The 22,471-nt window shown below is 42.6% G+C and overlaps 1 protein-coding gene across 1 annotated transcript in view; it reads right to left on the bottom strand.

Annotated features, from left to right (window-relative positions):
* Nucleotides 1-22,471, bottom strand: part of RAPGEFL1 (Rap guanine nucleotide exchange factor like 1) — a 131,555-nt gene that overhangs the window by 42,724 nt on the left and 66,360 nt on the right. The window contains exons 3-6 of the mRNA XM_068264590.1: nucleotides 18,167-18,317; nucleotides 15,659-15,756; nucleotides 12,672-12,787; nucleotides 9,278-9,445 (exon numbers count right to left, since the gene is read on the bottom strand). Coding sequence (XP_068120691.1) covers nucleotides 9,278-9,445; nucleotides 12,672-12,787; nucleotides 15,659-15,756; nucleotides 18,167-18,317 — 533 coding nt within the window. The remainder of the gene's footprint in view (nucleotides 1-9,277; nucleotides 9,446-12,671; nucleotides 12,788-15,658; nucleotides 15,757-18,166; nucleotides 18,318-22,471) is intronic.

Genomic DNA, 22,471 nt, shown 5'->3' with positions numbered 1-22,471 from the left:
ATCCTGCCTTGCTCCATGAAGCAGTGGTAGTACTCCACACTGCTACCCAGAGGGAGGTGAATAGCAGCCTCCAGGTACTCTGCTCCCAATACCAATCTGCAGCCGTATATACACAATATTGCATGCTTTCCCTGCAGATAGTCACAGAGACAGCCTTGGCAAGGTGCTGCAGCTTCCCATATGTTGGCTGACAGGTGCAACTAATGTCTCTATTTACAGGTTCCTTTTAATAAAATATTAAGAATTGTGCCTGGAGTTGGATTTTATAAGATACAAGAGCTGTCACTCTCTAAATAGACAGTGATGAGCTCAGCCAGCAACTCTACATCTCTCTGACACACTGACATTCACCACTGCTGACAGAATAATGTCTCTCAGATACAGAGGCATTATCAGCACTGCCTCCATCGCCACACACCCACACTGCATGTACATACAACCACAATGTGTACACACTCCCATACATACACTGCACACATACACACTACTCCTAAAGGGACATACTAAGACACACCTTACACTGCATGTACTATACATACAACCTCACTGTGTGTACACACACACACACACTACTTCAACAGGGATATACTCAGACACACATTACACTGCATACACACACACACACACACACACACACACACACACACACACACACACACACACACACACACACCTCATATACTCAGACACACATTACACTGCATAAACATACATCCACAATGTTTACACACACTTCACACATACACACTACTCCAAAAGACACACATCACACAGTATGTACATACACACCTCATTAAGAACACACACACCACAATGTGCACACACACAGACAAACACTACATCCTGCTCACACAAATAAACGCCACATTGTGCACAGAAAGATACACGTGCCATATTTTGCACAACACAGCCATTACACTTTATACACACAACAATTTAGACACAAGACAGCAAACACACTACTAATTACAAACACATACACACACACACACACACCCAAACACACACACACACACACAAACACACACACACACACACACACACACACACACACACACACACACACACACACACACACACACACACACACACCACTATATACAAACATAACTGTATACACACATACACTGCAATGCAAACACACAGACATCACACACCGCTAAATACACCACACTGTATGCACTACCACTGTGCACACACATAAACACATGGTACACTCACAACTTATACTATACACACACAGACCTCATAATGTACACACACTGTACATACTAACATACCTGTAAACACACCCACTACGTTATATGCAAACACACTGCACACACACCACTGTGCTCGCTTGCGCACACTGGCACATACTACACACTGTATATATACACACAAACTGTATATATACACACAGATCCAGGCAGTGCTGATGTCCTCACCAGCACACTCATGCTGTGACAACCCCACCCTCCTATCACTCCTCACACACACACATTCAGTCACATGTTCAAGCTGTGACACATTCACACTAGCACTGACAGACCTACTCCAGAAATAATCACCCACCCCCAATCTCTTCCCTCACATCTTTTCCAAGTCTCTATAGGAAGACAATTAACATGTAAGCCACCAGAACGGAGAACACCAGAGAAATGCTGCATATAGCAACCTGATAAGATTCAGCCGTCATTCTCACACCTGCGCTCAGCAAATGCAGCCAGGAATCTGCCAAGTTGCTATGGGCTACCGTTCTGCCATTCTTTATGCCAGGTCACAAAAATCAACCCCCATTTTCCTGTTCATTACATTTACAAGGATCAGACAATGGAAGTAAATGATAGTATTTGAGCTGACAGATAATGCAGCCTTCCGAACACGTTCGCTAGTCTTCCGCAGTGAATCACACATGAGGGCTCTCTGCCGAAATAGCTGCATGTCAGCCTCTGTATTTATAAGTAATATCCAAGTCATGCTTTCCATGGCAGTGTCTTCATTATCACATATAGCAATAATGTCACGCCACACATATTAGACATAGCACGAGCTTTAGATGTACCATCATGCACTGCAAGCCAGTCAGCTTATTACTGTGCCAGCACTGCATACCACGCATCAATCCTATTACTCCATCTATCAATCAGCTGTCCTCACTGCCCACAGCAATGGAGGAAAGGCAATAAATGTGAAAGAGATGGGGAATGTTTCTTTTACAATAAAGTTTTTTTTTTTTCATTTTTTAAAGCTATAACATCTATCAATATGCATCATATAGGTCACCTGACATTTCTCCTCTATGGCTATAAGCTAAGTACACACATCCGATAATTGTCACCCATCGAGGATTGGGAAACGATCCCTTGTGTGACAATTCAGGGAACGATTCTGTAGACACATCCCTAGCCTTGAGACTAGAGAGGTGTTGTGTTGCTATGGAGGGGGGGGGGGGGGGGGGGGCAGAGGGACGACGATGCAGCTTGAAATGATCGGGGAGGGTTGAAAATTGCAGTGTGATCAGTAATCCAGGAGGATGGATCCTTAACGACGCCCGATGCCTAAGCAGGATTGATCATTGGCCACTGTACACACATAACGATCGTTGGCTGAAACGGTAGATATCAGTTGTTGCGGCAAGAGTTATCGCATGTGTGTATGTAGCTTTATTTACGATCAGCAATAGTTCAGAATATTCACATTAACTTAATATCATCATAAGGCTGAAAACCCATGTATATACATTCCACATACTCTGAATGCAATGCTGAGTGGAAATAGACCAATCAAAATGGGTGGGAGGTGCATTTCATTGGCCAGTTAGCATGTACATTGGAATTATCAGCAGCTCATCGGCCATCTCTGCTCAGGAAACCTTTCTAAGTCTGAATACATATATTATTTTGAGTACATATTATGGCGCCACGTCTTAAGTTGGGTGCCAGGTGGTTCTGCTACAAAAAATATAGGTCATTTAGATTGACCACTTAATGTTTATAGTACAGTATATCTATTCCCCTAAAAACATCATCTAAGCCTCAGGGGAGTAGATATTCGTACTCTGCCACAATCACTGCTGTGCACGCTCTCCCACTCGCTCATGCAGGCTCTCCCACGCTCGTTCTCACAGCTGCATGTTAGCGCAGAGATCAATGAATGGGAACGCGGTCCATTGTTCTAGGTCCCCGTGTCAATGATCATCGATGAGATGCCTGCGGTCATTTGTAAACACTGTAAGTCACACTTACACGCATTAGTGCTACTGTTCGCGTACTAAAAGCATGCGCAGGAAGCTAATGACTGAGGATATCTTGTAGCCAAATAGTAAAATTACACCTACATCCATTTATTTTAATAAAGAGACCTACAAATAATTTTAAATTAACCCCTTACCTCCCACACTCTCCCATAACTACCCAAATAAAACTTTTGCATTAAAAAGGAAAAAAAAAATACAATTAGTAAAAACCAAAACATAAATAGTTACCTTCGGGACTGAACTTTTTTAATATGTGTATCAAGAGGGTATATTACTGTTATTTTTTAAATCATGGTCTTGTAAATAGCGATGGAGGCAAAACTGAAAAAAATGCACCTTTATTTCCAAATAAAATATTGGCGCCATACATTGTGATAGGGACATAATTTAAACGATGCAAAAACCCAGACAAATGGGCAAATAAAATATGTGGGTTTTAATTATGGTAGCATGTATTATTTTAAAACTATAATGGCCAAAAACTGAGAAATAATGAATTATTTCAATTTTTTCTTAATATTCCCGTTAAAATTCATTTAGAAAAAAATAATTCTTTGCAAATGTACCACCCAAAGAAAGCCTAATTGGTGGGGGGAAAAAAAGATACAGATCATTTTGTTGTGATAGGTAGTGTTAAAGTTATTGGCACATGACTGGGAGGGCTGAAATGTGAAAATTGCTCGGATGCATAAGGTGAAAATACACTGAAGGCTGAAGTGGTTAATGATACTTTACTATGCACACCCCTGCACCCTCTCACTTGAACCCTCCCTAGGTAGTCCCTAAAAAAGAAACCCTCACCTAATGCCTAACCCTAACCCCCTTCTAAGTGGCTAAGACGAACCCCTCCACCTAATGATGGCACAGCAGACAGGTGAGCCTGTAACACCATGAGCGCAGGAAAACATAGTATATGGGGGAGACCAGCCGGGAGTCGTTGGCAGGAAATCGAATGCCACTACCTTTAAGCACCTGACCCATCCCATTCGAATGAGATCCTTCTAGCATACCGATTGAAATGATGACCGGCCACTCAGCCATTATCATCCAATCAGCTGGATATCGATGCCACAAGTCAAGTAATGTATGGGCACCTTTAATATATACACGTTATCTCTATACTCACATGTCCTACATGCAGAGAACTATTTGTAGACGTTACCATGCAAATAGCTAGTTCACATGGTAACTGGGCACTTTTACTATAAGTGAATGTAAGCAGAGGCAGGTCCCACGTGTCTCTTCATGTTAAAGAGCCACTACCACAAAAAATTGCAACATTTAGGACAGTGAGAAGCATATTGTGGCTGCCATATTTATTTCTTTTTAAACAGTACCAGTTGCCTGGCCTTCCTGCTGATCCTTCTGGCATCAGTAGTGTCTGAATCGCGCACCGGAAACAAGCATGCAGCTAATCAAGTCAGACTTCAGTTACAAACACCTGAACTGCATGCTTATCCAAGGTCTATGGCTAAAAGTATTAGAGGCAGAGGATCAGCAGGACAGCCAGGCAATCTGCATTGTTTAAAAGTAAATAAATATAGCTGCCTCCATATCCCTCTCGGATTGGGTCCCAGGTAAGTAAATCTCCAGAATATTATTTCGGCTCATGTATCCTTTAAGCTACAATATGTACAAACTGTAGGTTAAACTTGACCAGTAAAGACCGTCTTGGGGGGAAAATCTAGCAGAGGAGTCGTCTGAAGTTGCCTAAAGATACAGCATGCAAACTTTTAAGGGACACCCCCCTCCTCGCACTGATCTCCTATGCGCATTGCCTGCCACAAGTCACTTAGCTGTGCACTGTGCGTCTTCCCTCCTCCTCCCTCCATAGTAGCAGACATGCTGCTATTATCCAGGTTAGCAATATCTCTGTACAGCCTAAATCCGACTTCTCGCTAGAGTAATCAAGTCTCAGTCCCTGCCGGATGACAGTGTATCTGTGTACAAGGCTTTAGAGTTTAGACAGCAGTATGGGTAGAAAAAAAACTCTCCCCACTCCCACCTACCTACAGCTATTGTGTTTGAATGGGTTTCCTTCACGCACTCCGGTTTCCTCCCACATCCCAAAAACATACAGATAAATTAATTGGCTTCCCCTAAAATTGGCCCTAGATTATAATGGACATACAGTGGAGGAAATAATTATTTGACCCCTCACTGATTTTGTAAGTTTGTCCAATGACAAAGAAATGAAAAGGCTCAGAACAGTATCATTTCAATGGTAGGTTTATTTTAACAGTGGCAGATAGCACATCAAAAGGAAAATCGAAAAAATAACCTTAAATAAAAGATAGCAACTGATTTGCATTTCATTGAGTGAAATAAGTTTTTGAACCCTCTAACAATAAAAGACTTAATACTTAGTGGAAAAACCCTTGTTTGCAAGCACAGAGGTCAAACGTTTCTTGTAATTGATGACCAAGTTTGCACACATTTTAGGAGGAATGTTGGTCCACTCCGCTTTGCAGATCATCTCTAAATCCCTAAGGTTTCGAGGCTGTCTCTGTGCAACTCTGAGCTTGAGCTCCCTCCATAGGTTTTCTATTGGATTAAGGTCCGGAGACTGACTAGGCCACTCCATGATCTTAATGTGCTTCTTCTTGAGCCACTCCTTTGTTGCCTTTGCTGTATGTCTTGGGTCATTGTCGTGCTGGAACACCCATCCACGACCCATTTTCAGTTTCCTGGCAGAGGGAAGGAGGTTGTCGTTCAGGATTTCACGATACATGGCTCCGTCCATTTTCCCGTTAATGCGATTAAGTTGTCCTGTGCCCTTAACAGAAAAACACCCCCAAAGCAAAATGTTTCCACCCCCGTGCTTGACGGTGGGGACGGTGTTTTGGGGGTCATAGGCAGCATTTTTCTTCCTCCAAACACAGCAAGTTGAGTTAATGCCAAAGAGCTCTATTTTGGTCTCATCAGACCACAGCACCTTCTCCCAGTCACTCACAGAATCATTCAGGTGTTCATTGGCAAACTTCAGATGGGCCTGCACATGTGCCTTCTTGAGCAGGGGGACCTTGCGAGCCCTGCAGGATTTTAATCCATTGCGGTGTAATGTGTTTCCAATGGTTTTCTTGGTGACTGTGGTCCCTGCTAATTTGAGGGCATTCACTAACTCCTCCCGTGTAGTTCTAGGATGCTTTTTCACCTTTCTCAGAACCATTGACACCCCACAAGGTGAGATCTTGCGTGGAGCCCCAGAGCGAGGTCGATTGATGGTCATTTTGTGCTCCTTCCATTTTCGAACAATCGCACCAACAGTTGTCACCTTCTCTCCCAGCTTCTTGCTAATGATTTTGTAGCCCATTCCAGCCTTGTGCAGGTCTACAATTTTATCTCTGACATCCTTGGACAGCTCTTTGGTCTTTCCCATGTTGGAGAGTTTGGAGTCTGCTTGATTGATTGATTCTGTGGACAGGTGTCTTTTATACAGGTGACTAGTTAAGACAGGTGTCCTTAATGAGGGTGACTAATTGAGTAGAAGTGTCTAACCATTCTGTGGGAGCCAGAACTCTTAATGGTTGGTAGGGGTTCAAAAACTTATTTCACTCAATGAAATGCAAATCAGTTGCTATCTTTTATTTAAGGTTATTGTTTCGATTTTCCTTTTGATGTGCTATCTGCCACTGTTAAAATAAACCTACCATTGAAATGATACTGTTCTGAGCCTTTTCATTTCTTTGTCATTGGACAAACTTACAAAATCAGTGAGGGGTCAAATAATTATTTCCCCCACTGTATGAGTATAGAAGGGATTAGACTACGAGTTCCTCTGAGGAACAGATAGTGACATGACTACGGAAAAGCAGAAAAAGCGCAATATGAATACGAAATTATATAACAGCTTTTTGCATAAAATTTAAAGTCAGTACTGCAGCCCTGCAACCAATAATCACTTATTTTTATATAGTTTTCACTGTAGGTAACCATTGATTATGTACTTTATTATTATGAAGAACAGGAATCGCGTTTGTTTCATATAGTATACATTTTAACGAGATTGAAAAATCCAAAAATAGCACTTCACCAAAGCAACACACTCACAAAAGCAATAAAAGCTCCTAAGTTTAATATTACAGTCTGCGTATTCATCCCAGCATTATAGTAAGATTATATTGTTCATAGTTTACATGTGATGAGGACAGCACCAGTCAGTTGTATATAACAATAAGTAATAGATCACACAGATTGAAGACTGCTCTTTGCACACCTTACTCTTTTATATGTAAAGCTTGAGGAAGGGACTGGTGAGACACGAAACGCACTATTGCTGTTGCCATATTCCTTTTGAGATCTGGAATTAATATACGACTTGGATGAACACTGAAACTATATTGTGAAAACTGTGACACATTTATTGATTTTTGAGTGTTACATTGGCGATACGCTAACCTTTGGATTTTTTTTAAATGTACAATAAGAAATACACAGCCTTTCCACTCTTTGATTATGCTGACTTGAGTGAAGTGTTGATAGTAATTAGTGATCTTCTTTCTAATATTACTTACATATACATATGACTTTATCATGACATGCTTAGCTTCTGTTGCCTAGATTTATGTCAGGGTCCCTTTAAACAAACCATACAACTGTAAGTAGCCTCAAAGGTGCCCATAAACAGTACAATATTTTCCACAGATGCATCATTCAATCAGATTTTGATGATGGAATTGTATAGAAAACCGCTAGAAAATCAACGTCATACATTTGTATGGTCAATTGGAATACAGAATTTTTGTTGGTTGTGATTTCGGATTTTATGATCGTATCTGAAGAGAGAAGGTGCCCTATTTGACCCATTTATGGGAGCAATCGATAATTACCTTCCGATTACTTGCGATCCCACATATCTGATTGAATGATCGCATCTGAGGAAACTATTGTATTGTAAATTGTGCACCTTTAGCATACACATCTTAAGGTGCTCATATTTCCGTCGACTTGGTGGCCGATTGACCATCTGATTCGATAATTATAATAGTATAGTCATCATGTTAAATTTGCAATTGTAATCAGCAGTGCTGTATTTTGTATCAGTGTTCATATTTGATGTATATCATTGTCTGTATCATTATGTATCCCTTGTTTGTTTTCTTACATTGTAAAGCGCCACGGAATATGTTGGCGCTTTATAAATAAATAATAATAATTATCGAATCGGATGAAAATCGGTGCATGCCCGATCGACGATGCAATTTTGGGCTGGACATGCTGTAAGATGTCGGGCCGTTGTGGTAGATCAGGTGCGTGGCGGTAACGGCAGCGATATTGGGACGAACGCGATGAAACCCCTGACGCTGCCCCTTCTAATGTTCAATATGCCCCTCTCCCCCGGGGCCAGTGCACTATATATTAACTTTCCGTGTCTGCCGCTTGTTCTGGGCTCAGTCCTCTGTCCATACACATGCCCTACATGGTTGCTGGAGTAACATGGGTGTATGTGTGACGTCACACACGCCCCTGTGTGTACGCCAGCACCACGTGGGGCATGTATATGGACAGAGGACGGAGCCAGCAGCAGACAAGTGACGGACACTGACAGGTAAAGTATACTGCACTAGGCACCGGGGAAACAGTGGTGAGACGGCATCACAAGGCAGATTCCGGATCGATTTCAGCATGAGATTGATTGGGAATCGGCCTGCAGTGTATGGGCAGCTGACAGATCTCTCTCATAATATTCGATTAGAGAGAGATTTGTCTCTTGGTTGAATCTGCCTTTCATTGCTAGATGTATGGCTACCTTAAATTTTTATTAAGGTGTTACAATCTTACATTGCTTTTGTCCCTAGCAAACACTAACAGGTTCCTTCAGTAGCACAGTGCAAAGAGCAGTCACACTATACAAAGAACAGTGACTGAGCTGTAACATTGAACCAGCAATCACTTTTCATTGATCTGGCTTCAGTAAACTGAAATGTGATTGGCTGTTATAGATTACTGCATTGTATATAGCCAGGCGCACAGCTTTATTGAATGTGACTGAGTGTATCTACTTAACCAAATTAAATGAACAACATCAGCTTCTCTCACCTCCTGCACTGGTAACAGCCACCAATATTAAAGGCTCCTCTCTCTGTCCTTGCTCCTCCGAATACTGCAGCTTCTCAGAGACAGAGGTGAGGATATCAGAAACGGATGCAGACAGGCGGCTTCGAATGGTAACGTAGGAGTGGTCAGGCATGTACACCCTGCAGAAGACTGGCACCATAGCAAAAGAGAAAACACACCGTCAGGCTGGGAAGATGGCCACATGAATTCTTTGCATTAAAGAGGAACTCCAGTGAAAGTAATGTAATCAAAAACGTGCAATGATTTAGTCAGTGTTTGTCCATTGTAAAACCTTTCCTCTCCCTGAATTACAATTCTGACATTTATCACATGGTAACATTTTTACTGCTGGCAGGTGATGTCAGTGGAAGGAAATGCTGCTTGATTTTTTGGCAGTTGGAAACAGCTGTAAACAGCTGTTATTTCCCACAATGCAACAAGGCTCCCACAGTGTGATGTCAGAACCATTATCCTGACATCACACTGAGGGAGGGGTTTCACCACAATATCAGCCATACAGAGCCCCCTGATGATCCGTTTGTGAAAAGGAAAAGATTTCTCATGGGAAAGTGGGTATCAGCTACTGATTGGGATGAAGTTCAGTTCTTGTTTACGGTTTCACTTTAAAAGCACCAGCTTAGGCACAGCTTGTATGCAGCACTAACTGGAACGCAATTTTTAGATAATTATGTAAAAAATTATATATATATAATATATATTATTGGTTTTGCAAAATAAAGAGGAAAACACCTGCTGTGCCAATTTAAAAATCTTCACCTCCTCCTAAACAACACAGTTAGGCCTCTTTTCCATGGACAGTTGATAGGCAGTGAAATGCTGCTGCCTGGTAACTGCTTGTTGCTGCCTGGTAACTGCTCACTGCTGCCTGGTAACTACTCACTGCTGCCTGGTAACTGCTTGTTGCTGCCTGGTAACTGCTCACTGCTGCCTGGTCACTGCTTGTTGCTGCCTGGTCACTGCTTGTTGCTGCCTGGTAACTGCTCACTGCTGCCTGGTAACTGCTCACTGCTGCCTGGTAACTGCTTGCTGACCACACAGTTCAACAGTCCATGGAAAAGAGGCCTTAAATGGGATGAACTCCATATTAACTGAAAATAAAAATCATCCAATAAGAAATCACTTATTTACCTTACCTATCCTATTGTTTTTAGTGTTCACTGCCAGGTTTAGGAGAAATGTGATATGAAAAAAAGAAAATAATATTTCTGCTGGTTTCCATCTTTACTGTTTCTCTGTGATGCCAAAAGTTACATCACTTCCATCCAGTCAGTGTTAATTTTTCCTCCCTACTGCCACAGCTTACTGTCCCTGCCCTAGACAACAGGCTTACATCTCCGTGTACACTCTTCAAAGGGACTCTGAGGAGTAAAACTAAACGAAATTGGTACTTACCTGGGGCTTTCTCCAGCCCACCAAAGGTCGGTGAGGTCCCCCGGCGTCCTACTGGCTCCTCTCCCGGTCCCTCCGCCGCATACAGCACTGGCGACACCTGGGCCGGATGTCGGGCTCCCACTTCCTTATTGGTGACGCTCGTGTTCATCACGCTGGCCGCTGCGTGTCATCACGGGAGGGACCGGGAGAGGAGCCAGGGGGATGCCGAGGGACCTCCCTACCTACGGTGGGCTGAAGAAAGCCCCAGGTAAGTACCAATTTTGTTTATTTTTACTCCTCAGTGTCCCTTTAAAGGGAGGGGGGATGCAATTACCTTCTGGTCATACAGACCTTATCTTATCTGAAATAGGAAGCTCTCTGTTATATGCATGCTGAGATAAGCTTCCCACAATCCTGCTGGTACTGCACAGCTCCTGCAAAGGTACCCAGACCAGATAAAAAATAATCAGGACATAGAGGGACCTATTTTAGAAAAGAAAAGGTTTACATATACTGTATTTTGAGGATCTAACTACTTCTTGACAGTTTTGTTTATTTTATCTGGGGTGGGGGTGTTTGCAACCCTCGTTAATACAAATTGTATTCAGATTAGAATTGGAACAATTAGGGACAATACCTTCTAAACATGATTAGCCCAATTTCAAGCTTTATACAGTTACATTTGCACACAAGCAAGAATTATTAGCATCTTACTGATCATCTTTATTGTATTGTCATTGAAGCCATGCCACCCTGCTGGTTGCCTATTATGGCTGCCTGTCTCTAGTAGGGAGGTGTGGCTTCAGACTGACTGGGAGAGGGGAGTGAGCAGACAGAGGCTGCTGAGGAGCAAAGCGGAACCTATAAACTTGTGCATCAGGTATTTTACATTCTGGGAAAAAAAACCTACATTTTTTGCAGAGTTTTATTAAGTGTACTTAAAGGGTACCTGAGCTGTAATATATATTAGTAATACGGGGGGAGCAGGCATGTATAAGAAGAAGTCCTCATTCATGCCCACCGCTCCCTCTCATTCTCCTCTGTCCCCCTCCGCTCTCTCCAAAATGCCCCCCGTAGCCACTAATGCGCTCTGCTTGCGCACTACGTAGTCGTGGTGCCATGTGCAGAGTGCCCCCCCCCCCGCGACGGGTGCGCAATTCAAAGCTTCCAGCCGTGGGTTTGTGATAAAAAGACGTGTGCCGCTGAGCCAGTGGCTGCACCCTACTCACGGCCAGGAAGTGGTTGGGGGGCATTTTGGAGAACGGAGAGGGACGGAGGATGACGGGGGAGCGATGGGCATGAGGACTGCTTCCTATACATGCCCACGCTCATCTTATCTTGCAAATATATTACAGTTCAGATATCCTTTAAGGAAATACTGTAGCCAAAATATCATAATGAATAACATTGCTTCTTGTTTTACAATATTCATTTACAAATCAGTCTCAGTTTCCCCATTGTAAAATCTTTCCTCTCCCTGATTTACTTTCTCAAATTCATCAGAGGTGGTGACATCTTTAGCACTGGCAAGTAAGAGTTCTAAAGCCAGCACAAAATATACCTGATCTCCCAGGAAGTGGGGGGGGGGGGGAGAATTCCACATAATAAACAGCGCAGGATAAGCCTCAGTGGAAGGGTGGGGCTGTATACCAACATAAAGCAATATATAGCTATAGGATGTGTTTCTAATGCTGAAACCAAGATAGGTAATATAAAAGTTTGTATCCAGAATAATGTACTGCACTCTACAATACCATGTCATGACAGTTCCTCTTTCATTTAAAATCCTGTTTTATTACATGCATTAAAAAGATGCACTTGGACTTGGGCTTGAAACAAACAGATTACATCAGTATTTAGCAGTATACGAGCATATTGGGAAGATTAATTCACCTTTACCATAAAACATCAGAGCACAACAAAAAGCAGCAAATCAAAGCAACAGTCAGCACTGATCTGAGTCATGGCTAATGCAGTCACTTACTTTCATCTGAGCCCCTGAACGCTACCCGTGGCTGCAGGCAGGAGTCAATGCGCCGAAAATGACGGAAAAGGGGCTTGACTTGTTTGGAGCATGGAGCCGCAGTGCCATCTGTAAGCCTGCATAAAGAAAGTGACACGTAAAATGTGACCTAACGTACATCTGCCTCTTCCTTTACTAATATAAAGAGAAGTCTGCATGAGAACTGGAGAAGCCATTGCACTTTGTACCACTTCGTGTAGCAGGAGTCTATATGGGCATCCTCTAATCCAGGTTCTATCTGGAGAGGGCATTTTAGGTCACCTAGACTTGCTCAAAAAAACAGGTCGGCCAATTGTTTGTAATGGGTACTATGTGTCTCAGCCTTATAATAATGCTTATAAAAACCATAAGAAGCTTGTGTGAACCTGGTATTTATGGCTTTATGACATTTGGATGAACTGTGATTTTAAGTTCTATTTTTTGAAGTTTTATGTAAAGAGGAACTCTAAACTTGTGTTCAGTGTGTAAGGGGAACTATGTTATACATATAACTATGACGAACAATCCAAGTGATCAAATGTGCCAGAGAAATAATATCATAATAGGTTATCTGATTTAAGCCTGACCACACTGACCGCCGTATGGGCCACCTTCTGTGATTAAAAATACTTTAAAGGGCCACTACAGCCATAGTCATTTATGTATGTGTAATAACAGCAGAATAAAATTCTCAATAAAGTTGTGTAAAAAAGTGTTAAAACATGCCCCCTTGCAATAACACTTAGCTTCTCATCTGTCTGACATGCTGCTAACAGTATCCACAAGTCAAGATGTCTTATCGCTATTACTTTTCTGCTGTGTGTAGAGAAGTAATGGCTGATAGAAGCTTGTCCCCTTTCCCATTCAGCAGCTCAGCTGTCAGATGAGGACCTGTCAGGTATTGAAAGGGGCCATTTCAGATCATTCTACGTTGACACAAATGGGCTTACTTATAAAGAAGACTAACTGGTTGTTCGCGAGAAAAATGCAACTGCTTCTTCAAAACAGTGAAACTTTTCAGATTGCCAGATTCATAGATGTGGTCCTTGAATGATTGTTACTTTCATACAAGATCACTGCCTTCCACAGGACTGACAATTTTCATTCAACAACTGTATTTAACTGTGCTCCACCTCCAATCACTGTATTTATAAAAATTGCCAATCAGCCTTATCGCCACCTTACAGATGACTAAGTAGTATTCTCCACTTTCAAAGAGATCTGTAGGTCACAATGGAGAGCAGAGATGTTTGTTATACACGCCCTCTTCGCCAGTTTGCCACTTTACAGAATATTGTTAAAGGACATCCGAGGTAAAAATAAACTGATGAGATAAACAATAGTATCTATCCTCCTTCTCCTAAAAATGACATTTTTTTTTAGATATCCTACAGTTTTATTTTATATTTAAATCTAGTTTTTAAGTTTTTATTGTTCATTGTCTCTGCTCAATGACACATTCATTGACGTATGCCAGAGCTAAAATCTTTGAATTATTGACCCTTTTTAATCTCTTTACTGCTTTCAGAAGCCATTTTCTGCTAGGAAAGTGTTTTGTGGCTGTAATTACTTATCAGTGAGGGTTATGCTATAGTCTTAAGGCTAGTGTACACGTCTGATGAAAGGCAACGACGGGTCCGTCGTCACCTCCCGCTGGCCGGGTTTTCAGCAGACAGTACAGCGTGTGTACAGTCTGTCGGTGGACTGATAAGGCTGTTTCTGAGCGATCCGCCGGGTGGACTGATAAGGCTGCTTTTGAGCGATCCGCCGGGCGTATCACTCAGAAACAGCCTTATCAGTCCACCGACAGACTGTACACACGCTGTACTGTCTGCTGAAAATCCGCCCAGCGGGAGGTGACGACGGACCCGTCGTTGCCTTTCATCAGACGTGTGTACGAGTCTTTACCCAGTCCAACCCGGTCCCGACTCAGGCAGAAACTTCACTTGCATACCTGATGTTTAACTTTTTCAGGCAGTGAAAGAAAAAAAAGGAACACAACCTAGTTATTTATGTGCTTGGCACTATACATACACGTCTATCTCATCATGTCACCTCTGTTGTCCTTCAAGTGGCTATAATTAAAGTCATTGGGCCGCATACTGTTTTTATCGAGAAGGGGCAGTCATGGCTAGCGATCTGTTATTCCATTCCAAGTGAACGCAGCTTCTGTCTCCACTTTAATATAGAAAATCCAGACAGCTCATGCTGACCGAGAATTACCAGCACAGTGTAAGGGGAAAAAGACACAGAAAAGCCCTCCTACTAAAAACAACGCATTTGCCTTCTTAAATCAGAAGGTATTTGCAATAATTTAGCTTAAATTGAGCAAATGTGGTTTCCTTTGATGCATCACTCCCAAATATGCAAATCATCTCTTTATGCCCTGGAAGCCAGGCTCGCATCCAGAATTGCTGGTGTATTGCAAACCTATAGTTTATACATTTCACAGAGCCACATCAATGCAACATGCATGCAGCCTGTTTCAGACTGTTGGTCCTCATCAGTGCATGGTATGGATTGATATGGCTCTGTGGGATAGGGCCTGGACCAGTTTTACAGAGTACCCAGATAGCTCATGATGACCCAGAACCACTAGGAAAGTATGGGGGGCTAAAAGCTGTATGCATGTTGGATTGATGTGGCTTTGTAAAATGTATACACTATCGGCTTGCTATACATCAGATTTCATTTTTTCCCCAATAACATTCTTTCAATTTGGTTTAATAACGACAAAGAGATTTTGAAACTTGGATGACAAAACAGTAGTGACTCTATGAATAAGCCCCAAAGTATGCCAAGGATTTCACTGTGCTGCTATGACAGAAATGACTCTAGCACCTGGTGCTAAAACCAGAAAAGTAGAGTGGTTCTTTAAGCATTCCTTGCCTTTCCTGTCCAGGCGCGGCAATGCGGAATGTGTTACTGTGGGGATACAACCTGTCAATCTCTGTTAAGCGTTTTTCTACCTGAGTTCAGCTGTCTCCACCAGTCGATGCAGCCTAATGACATTCCCCTCCAGCTGTGGAAGGTTCGGAGCGTCCCGCATCACCAAGACGTAAAAATCCTGCAGGGCAACAAGGTAATCAGTGAAGGTCCTGGAAGATTTTCTTCAAACCGCTCGCTCTTCAATACCTAACTGTTCCATGCAGGCCTACATTTTCCTGAGCTATAAAAATCACTAGTACCTCTGAGAGATGTAGCACTTTGACTCCTCTAGATGATCTAAATCTAGGACTGTGGTGACCCATGTTTACCCACCCCTTCCCGCTCCAAAGCAAGTAAAAATGGCGCGAGAGACACACCTGTCAATAGCGGCGCTTGGGGTGTAATTTGGGTGCCGCTATGTAAATAGCAGCTATAGCGCTGCACACAGGTCTGACAGCAGTGGGAGTGGCCTGAGCAGTCAATGGAGAAGAGTCTTGGGAGAGAGCGGGAGTTCTGTGCTGCAGCTGCTTTTCAAATGACTGCTTGTCAGGACTAGGTAGTGATAAAACAATACCGGTAAATTTACTGATATTCTAAGATCAACATTACCCTGCACTCTTTTTAAAGGGCGCCTTTTCAAAATGCACTCCCCCCAGTTTTTTATTGTGCTCTGTTCACCCACCCCCACCAGACTGTTGTGAGGTAAACTACTGCATCTTCAGCACATTTGGAGCTTGTGATTGGAGCTGGAAATATTGCCTAAAAGGACACCTGAACTGAGAAAAATATGGAAGCTGCCATATTTATTTCCTTTTAACCAATGCACATTCCATGGTTGTCCTGCTGATCTCTTTGGCTACAGTAGTGTTTAAATCACTCACCTGAAACAAGCATGCGGTTAATCCAGTTAGACTTCAATCAGAGCACCTGATCTGCATGCTTGTTGAGAGACTATGGCTAATGCTGGGAATACACCATACAATTTTCTGTTAGATTTACCTGCCAGATAGATAAAGTTCAACATGTTGGAAATGTATCTATCTTACCATCTATCTGCCGAGCAATTAGGCATTGTTCTACTCAGCAAGAGATAAACAGAAGGCAATGCACCAGAGATAATGAACATTCTCTACAGAAAATAATCTAATTATGCATTCTAACTGAAAATCTAACAGAGAAATCTAACAGAATTACAGAATATCTAACATAAAAATCTAACAGAAAATTGTATGGTGTGTACTAGGCATAACAGAAGAATCTAACAAAAAATTGTATGGTGTATTCCCAGCATTAAAGTATTATGCTGGGCATAGACGGGTCGATCCGGCGGCCGATTAGCCGCCGGATCGACCCCAGCCGCGTCTCCGCGGATCGATTCCTGCTCGTCCCCGCCGGCGGTCCTTGTCAGCCGCTCGATTCCCTGCCATTGTCCGCTGGCGGGAATCGAGCGGGCGCGGGTCGAGCGACTTGAATATCATCAGCTGGCCGGATTAGCTGGTCGATACACGGTACACAAACGTACCATGTATACCCAGCATTAGTGGCAGTGGATCAGCAGGACAGCCAGGCAATTAGCATGATTTAAAAGGAAGTAAATATGTAAGCCTCCATATCCCGTTCAGAGCAGGTGTCCTTTCTTTGCTGCAAGGGGTTTGGGCTACTTACCCCTTTTATGTGGGCCAGTTTTGGTGTGTTTATGGATTAACTTTATGAATTACTTAAGACACTCAGTTCCACTTTCACTGTTGGCCACAGTGTACAGAATTCTTGTCATATATAAAGGGCCAGCACTTGCATTAGGGCGCCATATGCTTACTACCGGTAGTGACTGCCCACCTGAGTAACAAGAAATTTCACAGCAAAAAAAAACAATGAAAGGACATTCCAGTCATAGCTATATATATGCTAAGGGAACGAGTGGGGATTATCTTGGATCACAGACAGAAATAAAGGTCTGGCAAAGGGATTAAATGCTGATAAACAGAAAAATAAACTCTTGGTGTAGAATTAAGTATGAAATGATTAGTTGTCTGGATCATATACTGAACTGACCCTGCAGACTTCCAGTCATGCTTGAAAATCTCTGTGGCTGAAGATCAGCACAGCTGTGACTGGTGATTTGCTTGTTTACAAGTCCTTAGCCTTATGCCAGGGCTAGGCACTCATTGTATCAATAGTGAAGGTCAGGTCAGAATTTCATCAACAAGAAACACTCAAGTCCTTGCTGCCCTGTACAGCAGCATGGGATCATGTGACCTTTTGCACAGCAATGAGAGATGCTTTGTCCCCAGTATAGCACTGACCTTCTGTCATTGGGAACAGCAACACGTGACCTTAAGCCATTATCCATAGTAATGTGTGGCCTTCTAACCTCAAGTAAAGTTCTAAACAACCCCTTTGACCCTAGAAAGGCTACCACACAATGACCTTTGACCTCAAGTAGTTAAAAACAGTGTAGAGCTTTGACCTCTGTCTTGGGTGCATCAATTAGTGGCTCTGTGTCCTTGTGAAGGGTGATTCCTTTCCTCCTTCTCAGAGATGACTCTTACCTTGATTAACTGGAAGGTTCGCTCCTCTTCCTGCAGAGAGTCCTTGTAGGTGTCCAGGAGATGCAGAAGGGCGCAGAGCACAGCCTGCTTCTTCTGCACGGCATCGCTGCCCTCCCATGCTGGGGATGTGTGTCGGCTACAGCCACAGAAAGTGTTTGTATTAAGGAAAACTATGATATCAGACCACAGTGTTGGATGGTGAATTCGATGGACAAGCTGATGACAGATGAGAGGAAGAAGGATAATTATAGGTAGGTAGATAGGGACAAGGCTGGATGGATAGACTGACAGGGATATTGCTAATTAGATAGAAAAGACAAGGAGATGTATGAATGGGCTAGCAGACAGATGAGCAGACAGATATTACATAGCTAAATATAGCTAGCAGACAGAATTACATAGCTAGACAGACACATAGAGACATGGATGGACATGTGTACTGCAGGGACAGGTAAGTACAATAGATAGATAGATAGATAGATAGATAGATAGATAGATAGATAGATAGATAGATAAATAGAGCGGATCCTTCACACTGACGGAGTGGTAATGAAACGAAACTCATGAATGAATAACTGATGTCCAATGTACAAACTGATCCGTTTGATGGATCCGTTTTTACCCGGAACTGTTTTTTGATCCAGCAGTGTGAACCGAGCCTAATGTACATTACAGCAGGCACTACAAGGAGGGAGAACATACCGCTATGCCCACTCTCTGTGCATGCATTATACCATAGCTCTACACCAGGGGTTTCAAACTCAAATGCAAAGTGGGCTGAAATTGTTTACTAGGACCTAGTCGCGGGCCAACCTCAATGTCTAGTGGCCACCTTCCTCTCTTATAAACTTCCCTGGTTTCTATTGGCCCTTCTCCAACCGCTATACAGTTCCCTGGTGCCTAGTGGTCTTCCCTCCCCTATACAGTTCCCTGGTGTCTAGAGGCCCCCACCCTCCCGATACAGTTTCCTAGTGTTTAGTGGTTTCCCCCTACCTCCCCCATATTGCTTCCCTGGTGTTCTATGGCTTCACCTCCAGTATAGGTTCCCTAGTAGTCTAGAGTGGGCCAAACGTAATGCAAAGTGGGCAAACCACTTGAGGGCCAAATTAAATGGCTCTGAGGGCCATATTTGGCCCACGGACCGGTGTGTGGCATGTATGCTCTACACCAAATAAAGACAATGGTTACAGTCATCATGTACATTTATGTTTAGCATTGTTCCTGAAAGCCAGATTATTTGGATGCAGAAGGTGGGGCTGATTGTCCATCCTCGTTATTCTCAAATATTTGTCAAAAGGTTTGGAGAACAAGGAAGATTTGGGCTGAAGGTTAAATAAAAAAATCATGAAAGGGAATCTGAATGATTTGTATGTGTAGTACAGCTAAGAAACAGAACATTAGTAGCACAGATATAAGTCTCATATTGTTTCCAGTACAGGAAGAGTTAAGAAACACTATTTGCCCTTCAGTAGTTATTAGTTCAGCTCAAATTTTGCACACTCTCCCTAGCCAGCTCGATAACTGACCTATAAGCAGAGTAAAGCTTAACACAGACATTGAAATTGCATTACAGGTTCTGTGACAATAGTGTTATCTTTAAAGAGAGATGAAAATAGTAGTAGAACTAATACTTACTCAGGGCTTCTTCCTACCCCATAATCACGTGTGAGTCCCTCGCCAACCTCCCGCAGTATGCCGTTCAGCCACGTTCAGCCCCAGTAACTGGCTCAGTCTCGTCTTCTGTGCATGCGCCAACCTACTGTGCATGCGCAGTAGACCCGGACTGACGTGACTGAGCAAGTTACCGGGGCTGATCGCAGCTGAACGGCAGACCGCGGGAGGTTGGCGAGGGACTCACACGTTTATGGGGCGGGAAGAAGCACTGAGTAAGTATCAGTTGTACTACTATTTTCATCTCTGGTTATCTTTAAACACAATAGAATGTCTAAAAAAGACCAATTCTTGATACACAGTGTTTTTAATAGAAGAAATATTTTGATGCCTAATATAAGCAACTGAAAAACAGTATTCATGGATTCCTTAGAATTAGTGACATAACCAGCAGAAGTAACCTTGACCTTTCACCTGGGCCTAATTCAAACCCCAAACCCTACCTGAAGCCAAACATTTTAAAAAGGTAGCTACCCACCTCTGTACAGGGAAGCCTCTGGATAAAGGCTTCCCCTGTCCCCTTGAGCTCACCATTCCAGCGCTGGGACCATCTGAACCCATTTGACAAGGGCCCGGTTCACGCGGCCATACTCTCATCCATGTACAAGTGCAGCCGCACAGCACATGCGCAATGACAGCCTTGGAGAGGTTGGTGCGCCTGCGCAGTAACATAGAGCTAGGTGTGCATGGCTTTTTACTTTGTGCACAAGCAACTCCATGCTACTGTGCAGGCGTGGCCTGTTATGGAGCATGTGCAGTGCCACCACACACATACATGGACAGGAGCGTGGAAGCAAAGGAAAAGAGGGTCCCTGTGAGCAGCAATGGGCTCAAGAAGGATCAAAGAGTATGGAAGCATCCAGAGGCTTCTATCTACAGAGAAAAGTATCTAACTTTTGAGAGAGGGGAGGGGGGGGGGGGGGCACAGGTTTGCTTTAACAAACTAAAAAACTGTGATACTGAATTACCAATAATTCCTTCTGGCACCCACTAATACTGTGACCATCATCACATTACTATAGCTCAGCCTTTCTCAACCTTTTTACCCTAGAGGACCACTGCAAATAACTTTTGGATCTCAAGGAACCCCTGCAAACAAGTTTTTGATCTCGAGGAACCCCTGCATTTATTTTGCAGGAGGCTTAGTCTTTAAAAGTAGGTGTGGCTGTTTATTTCACTACCTCCTATTACAGTTCCTCTCATTATACTGTCTTCTTATTCTATTGCTTTTTATTAACCACTTCAGACTTCAGTGTCGTTTCACCTTATGCATCCAAGCAACTTTCACCTCCCATTCATTCGCCAATAACTTTATCACTACTTATCACAATTAATTGATCTATATCTTGTTTTTTCCACCACCAATTAGGCTTTCTTTGGGTGGTACATTTTGCAAAGAATTATTTTTTTCTAAATGCATTTTAACGGGAATATTAAGAAAAAAAATGAATAAAAATCATTATTTCTCAGTTTTCAGCCATTATAGCTTTAAAATAATACATGCTACCATAATTAAAACCTACATATTTATTAGAGATCCTCAAACTAAAGCGGCCCCCCGAGGTTTTCTCACTGGCCCCCAAACACAAAATGTATAACTTATAGATGAGGCCCATTGCACCTTTAAATATTGACGGCCCACATATAGAATAGCAGTGCTAGCACCACCCATCTACATACTTTAGAAGCCAGTGAGCAGTCATTCACAGGCTTCCAACTCAGCATCAGATGACACTGCTGGCCAACTGGACTGCAGGTTGTCACCTGGGTATGCTTCACTGTCTGGTGCACAAAGACGTTCTTCGGGTGCCGCATAACTGAATGGCTGCTGCTGGGAGTTGTCCTCCAAGCATGATTGGGGGGAATCAATACCTAGATTTAATGTAATCTAATGATTGTAATGTTTTTCCGCATCATTTTATGTATGTTCCGCCCCCCAGCAGTCTGAAGAATTTTGACCCTGCCCTTGACCGAAAAAGTTTGAGCATCCCTGATTTAAATGATGTCCCTATAACAATGTATGGCATCAATATTTTATTTGGAAATAAAGGTGCATTTTTTCAACTGGCGTCCATCACTATTTACCAGCTTATAATTTTTAAAATTATAGTAATATACTCTCTTGACATGCATATTAAAAAAGTTCAGACCCTTAGGTAACTATGTTGGGTTTTTTTGTTGTTTTTTTAATTGTAAACATGTAATTCTAAATGTAATTGATTATGCATATTTAAAAAAAATGTATGTAGATATAGTTTTACTATTTGGCCACAAGATGGCCACAGTCATTTTTTGTTTTTTCATCCTGTAAGCGAGAGCTCTCGCTTACAGGAACTGAAGGGATGACGTGAAGCATAGAAAAATTGCGGCTTTTCAGAGAAGTTTTTCTTACGGAGACATAGATCAATTAATGGGATCTGTGTTACCATTCATTCATCTCCGGGGCAGCGGAAGGCAGTGGGAGTGCGCCAGGCTCAGCTGCAGCAGGGCAGGCTATCTGGATGGATAACTCCATCCAGATAGACCTAAGTGGTTAATGTGCTTATTATTATTCCCCCAATTAAGTGCCTCTTTTTACAGTACCCCCTATTATAATAATGTGCTGTATTTTACTTACCCCATGATGAGGGAAAA

Source organism: Hyperolius riggenbachi, chromosome 12 (assembly GCF_040937935.1).
Source record: "Hyperolius riggenbachi isolate aHypRig1 chromosome 12, aHypRig1.pri, whole genome shotgun sequence".
Classification (NCBI taxonomy): Eukaryota; Metazoa; Chordata; class Amphibia; order Anura; family Hyperoliidae; genus Hyperolius; species Hyperolius riggenbachi.
Note: the sequence above shows the minus strand (reverse complement) of the source record. Positions and strands in the feature narration are given on the sequence as shown.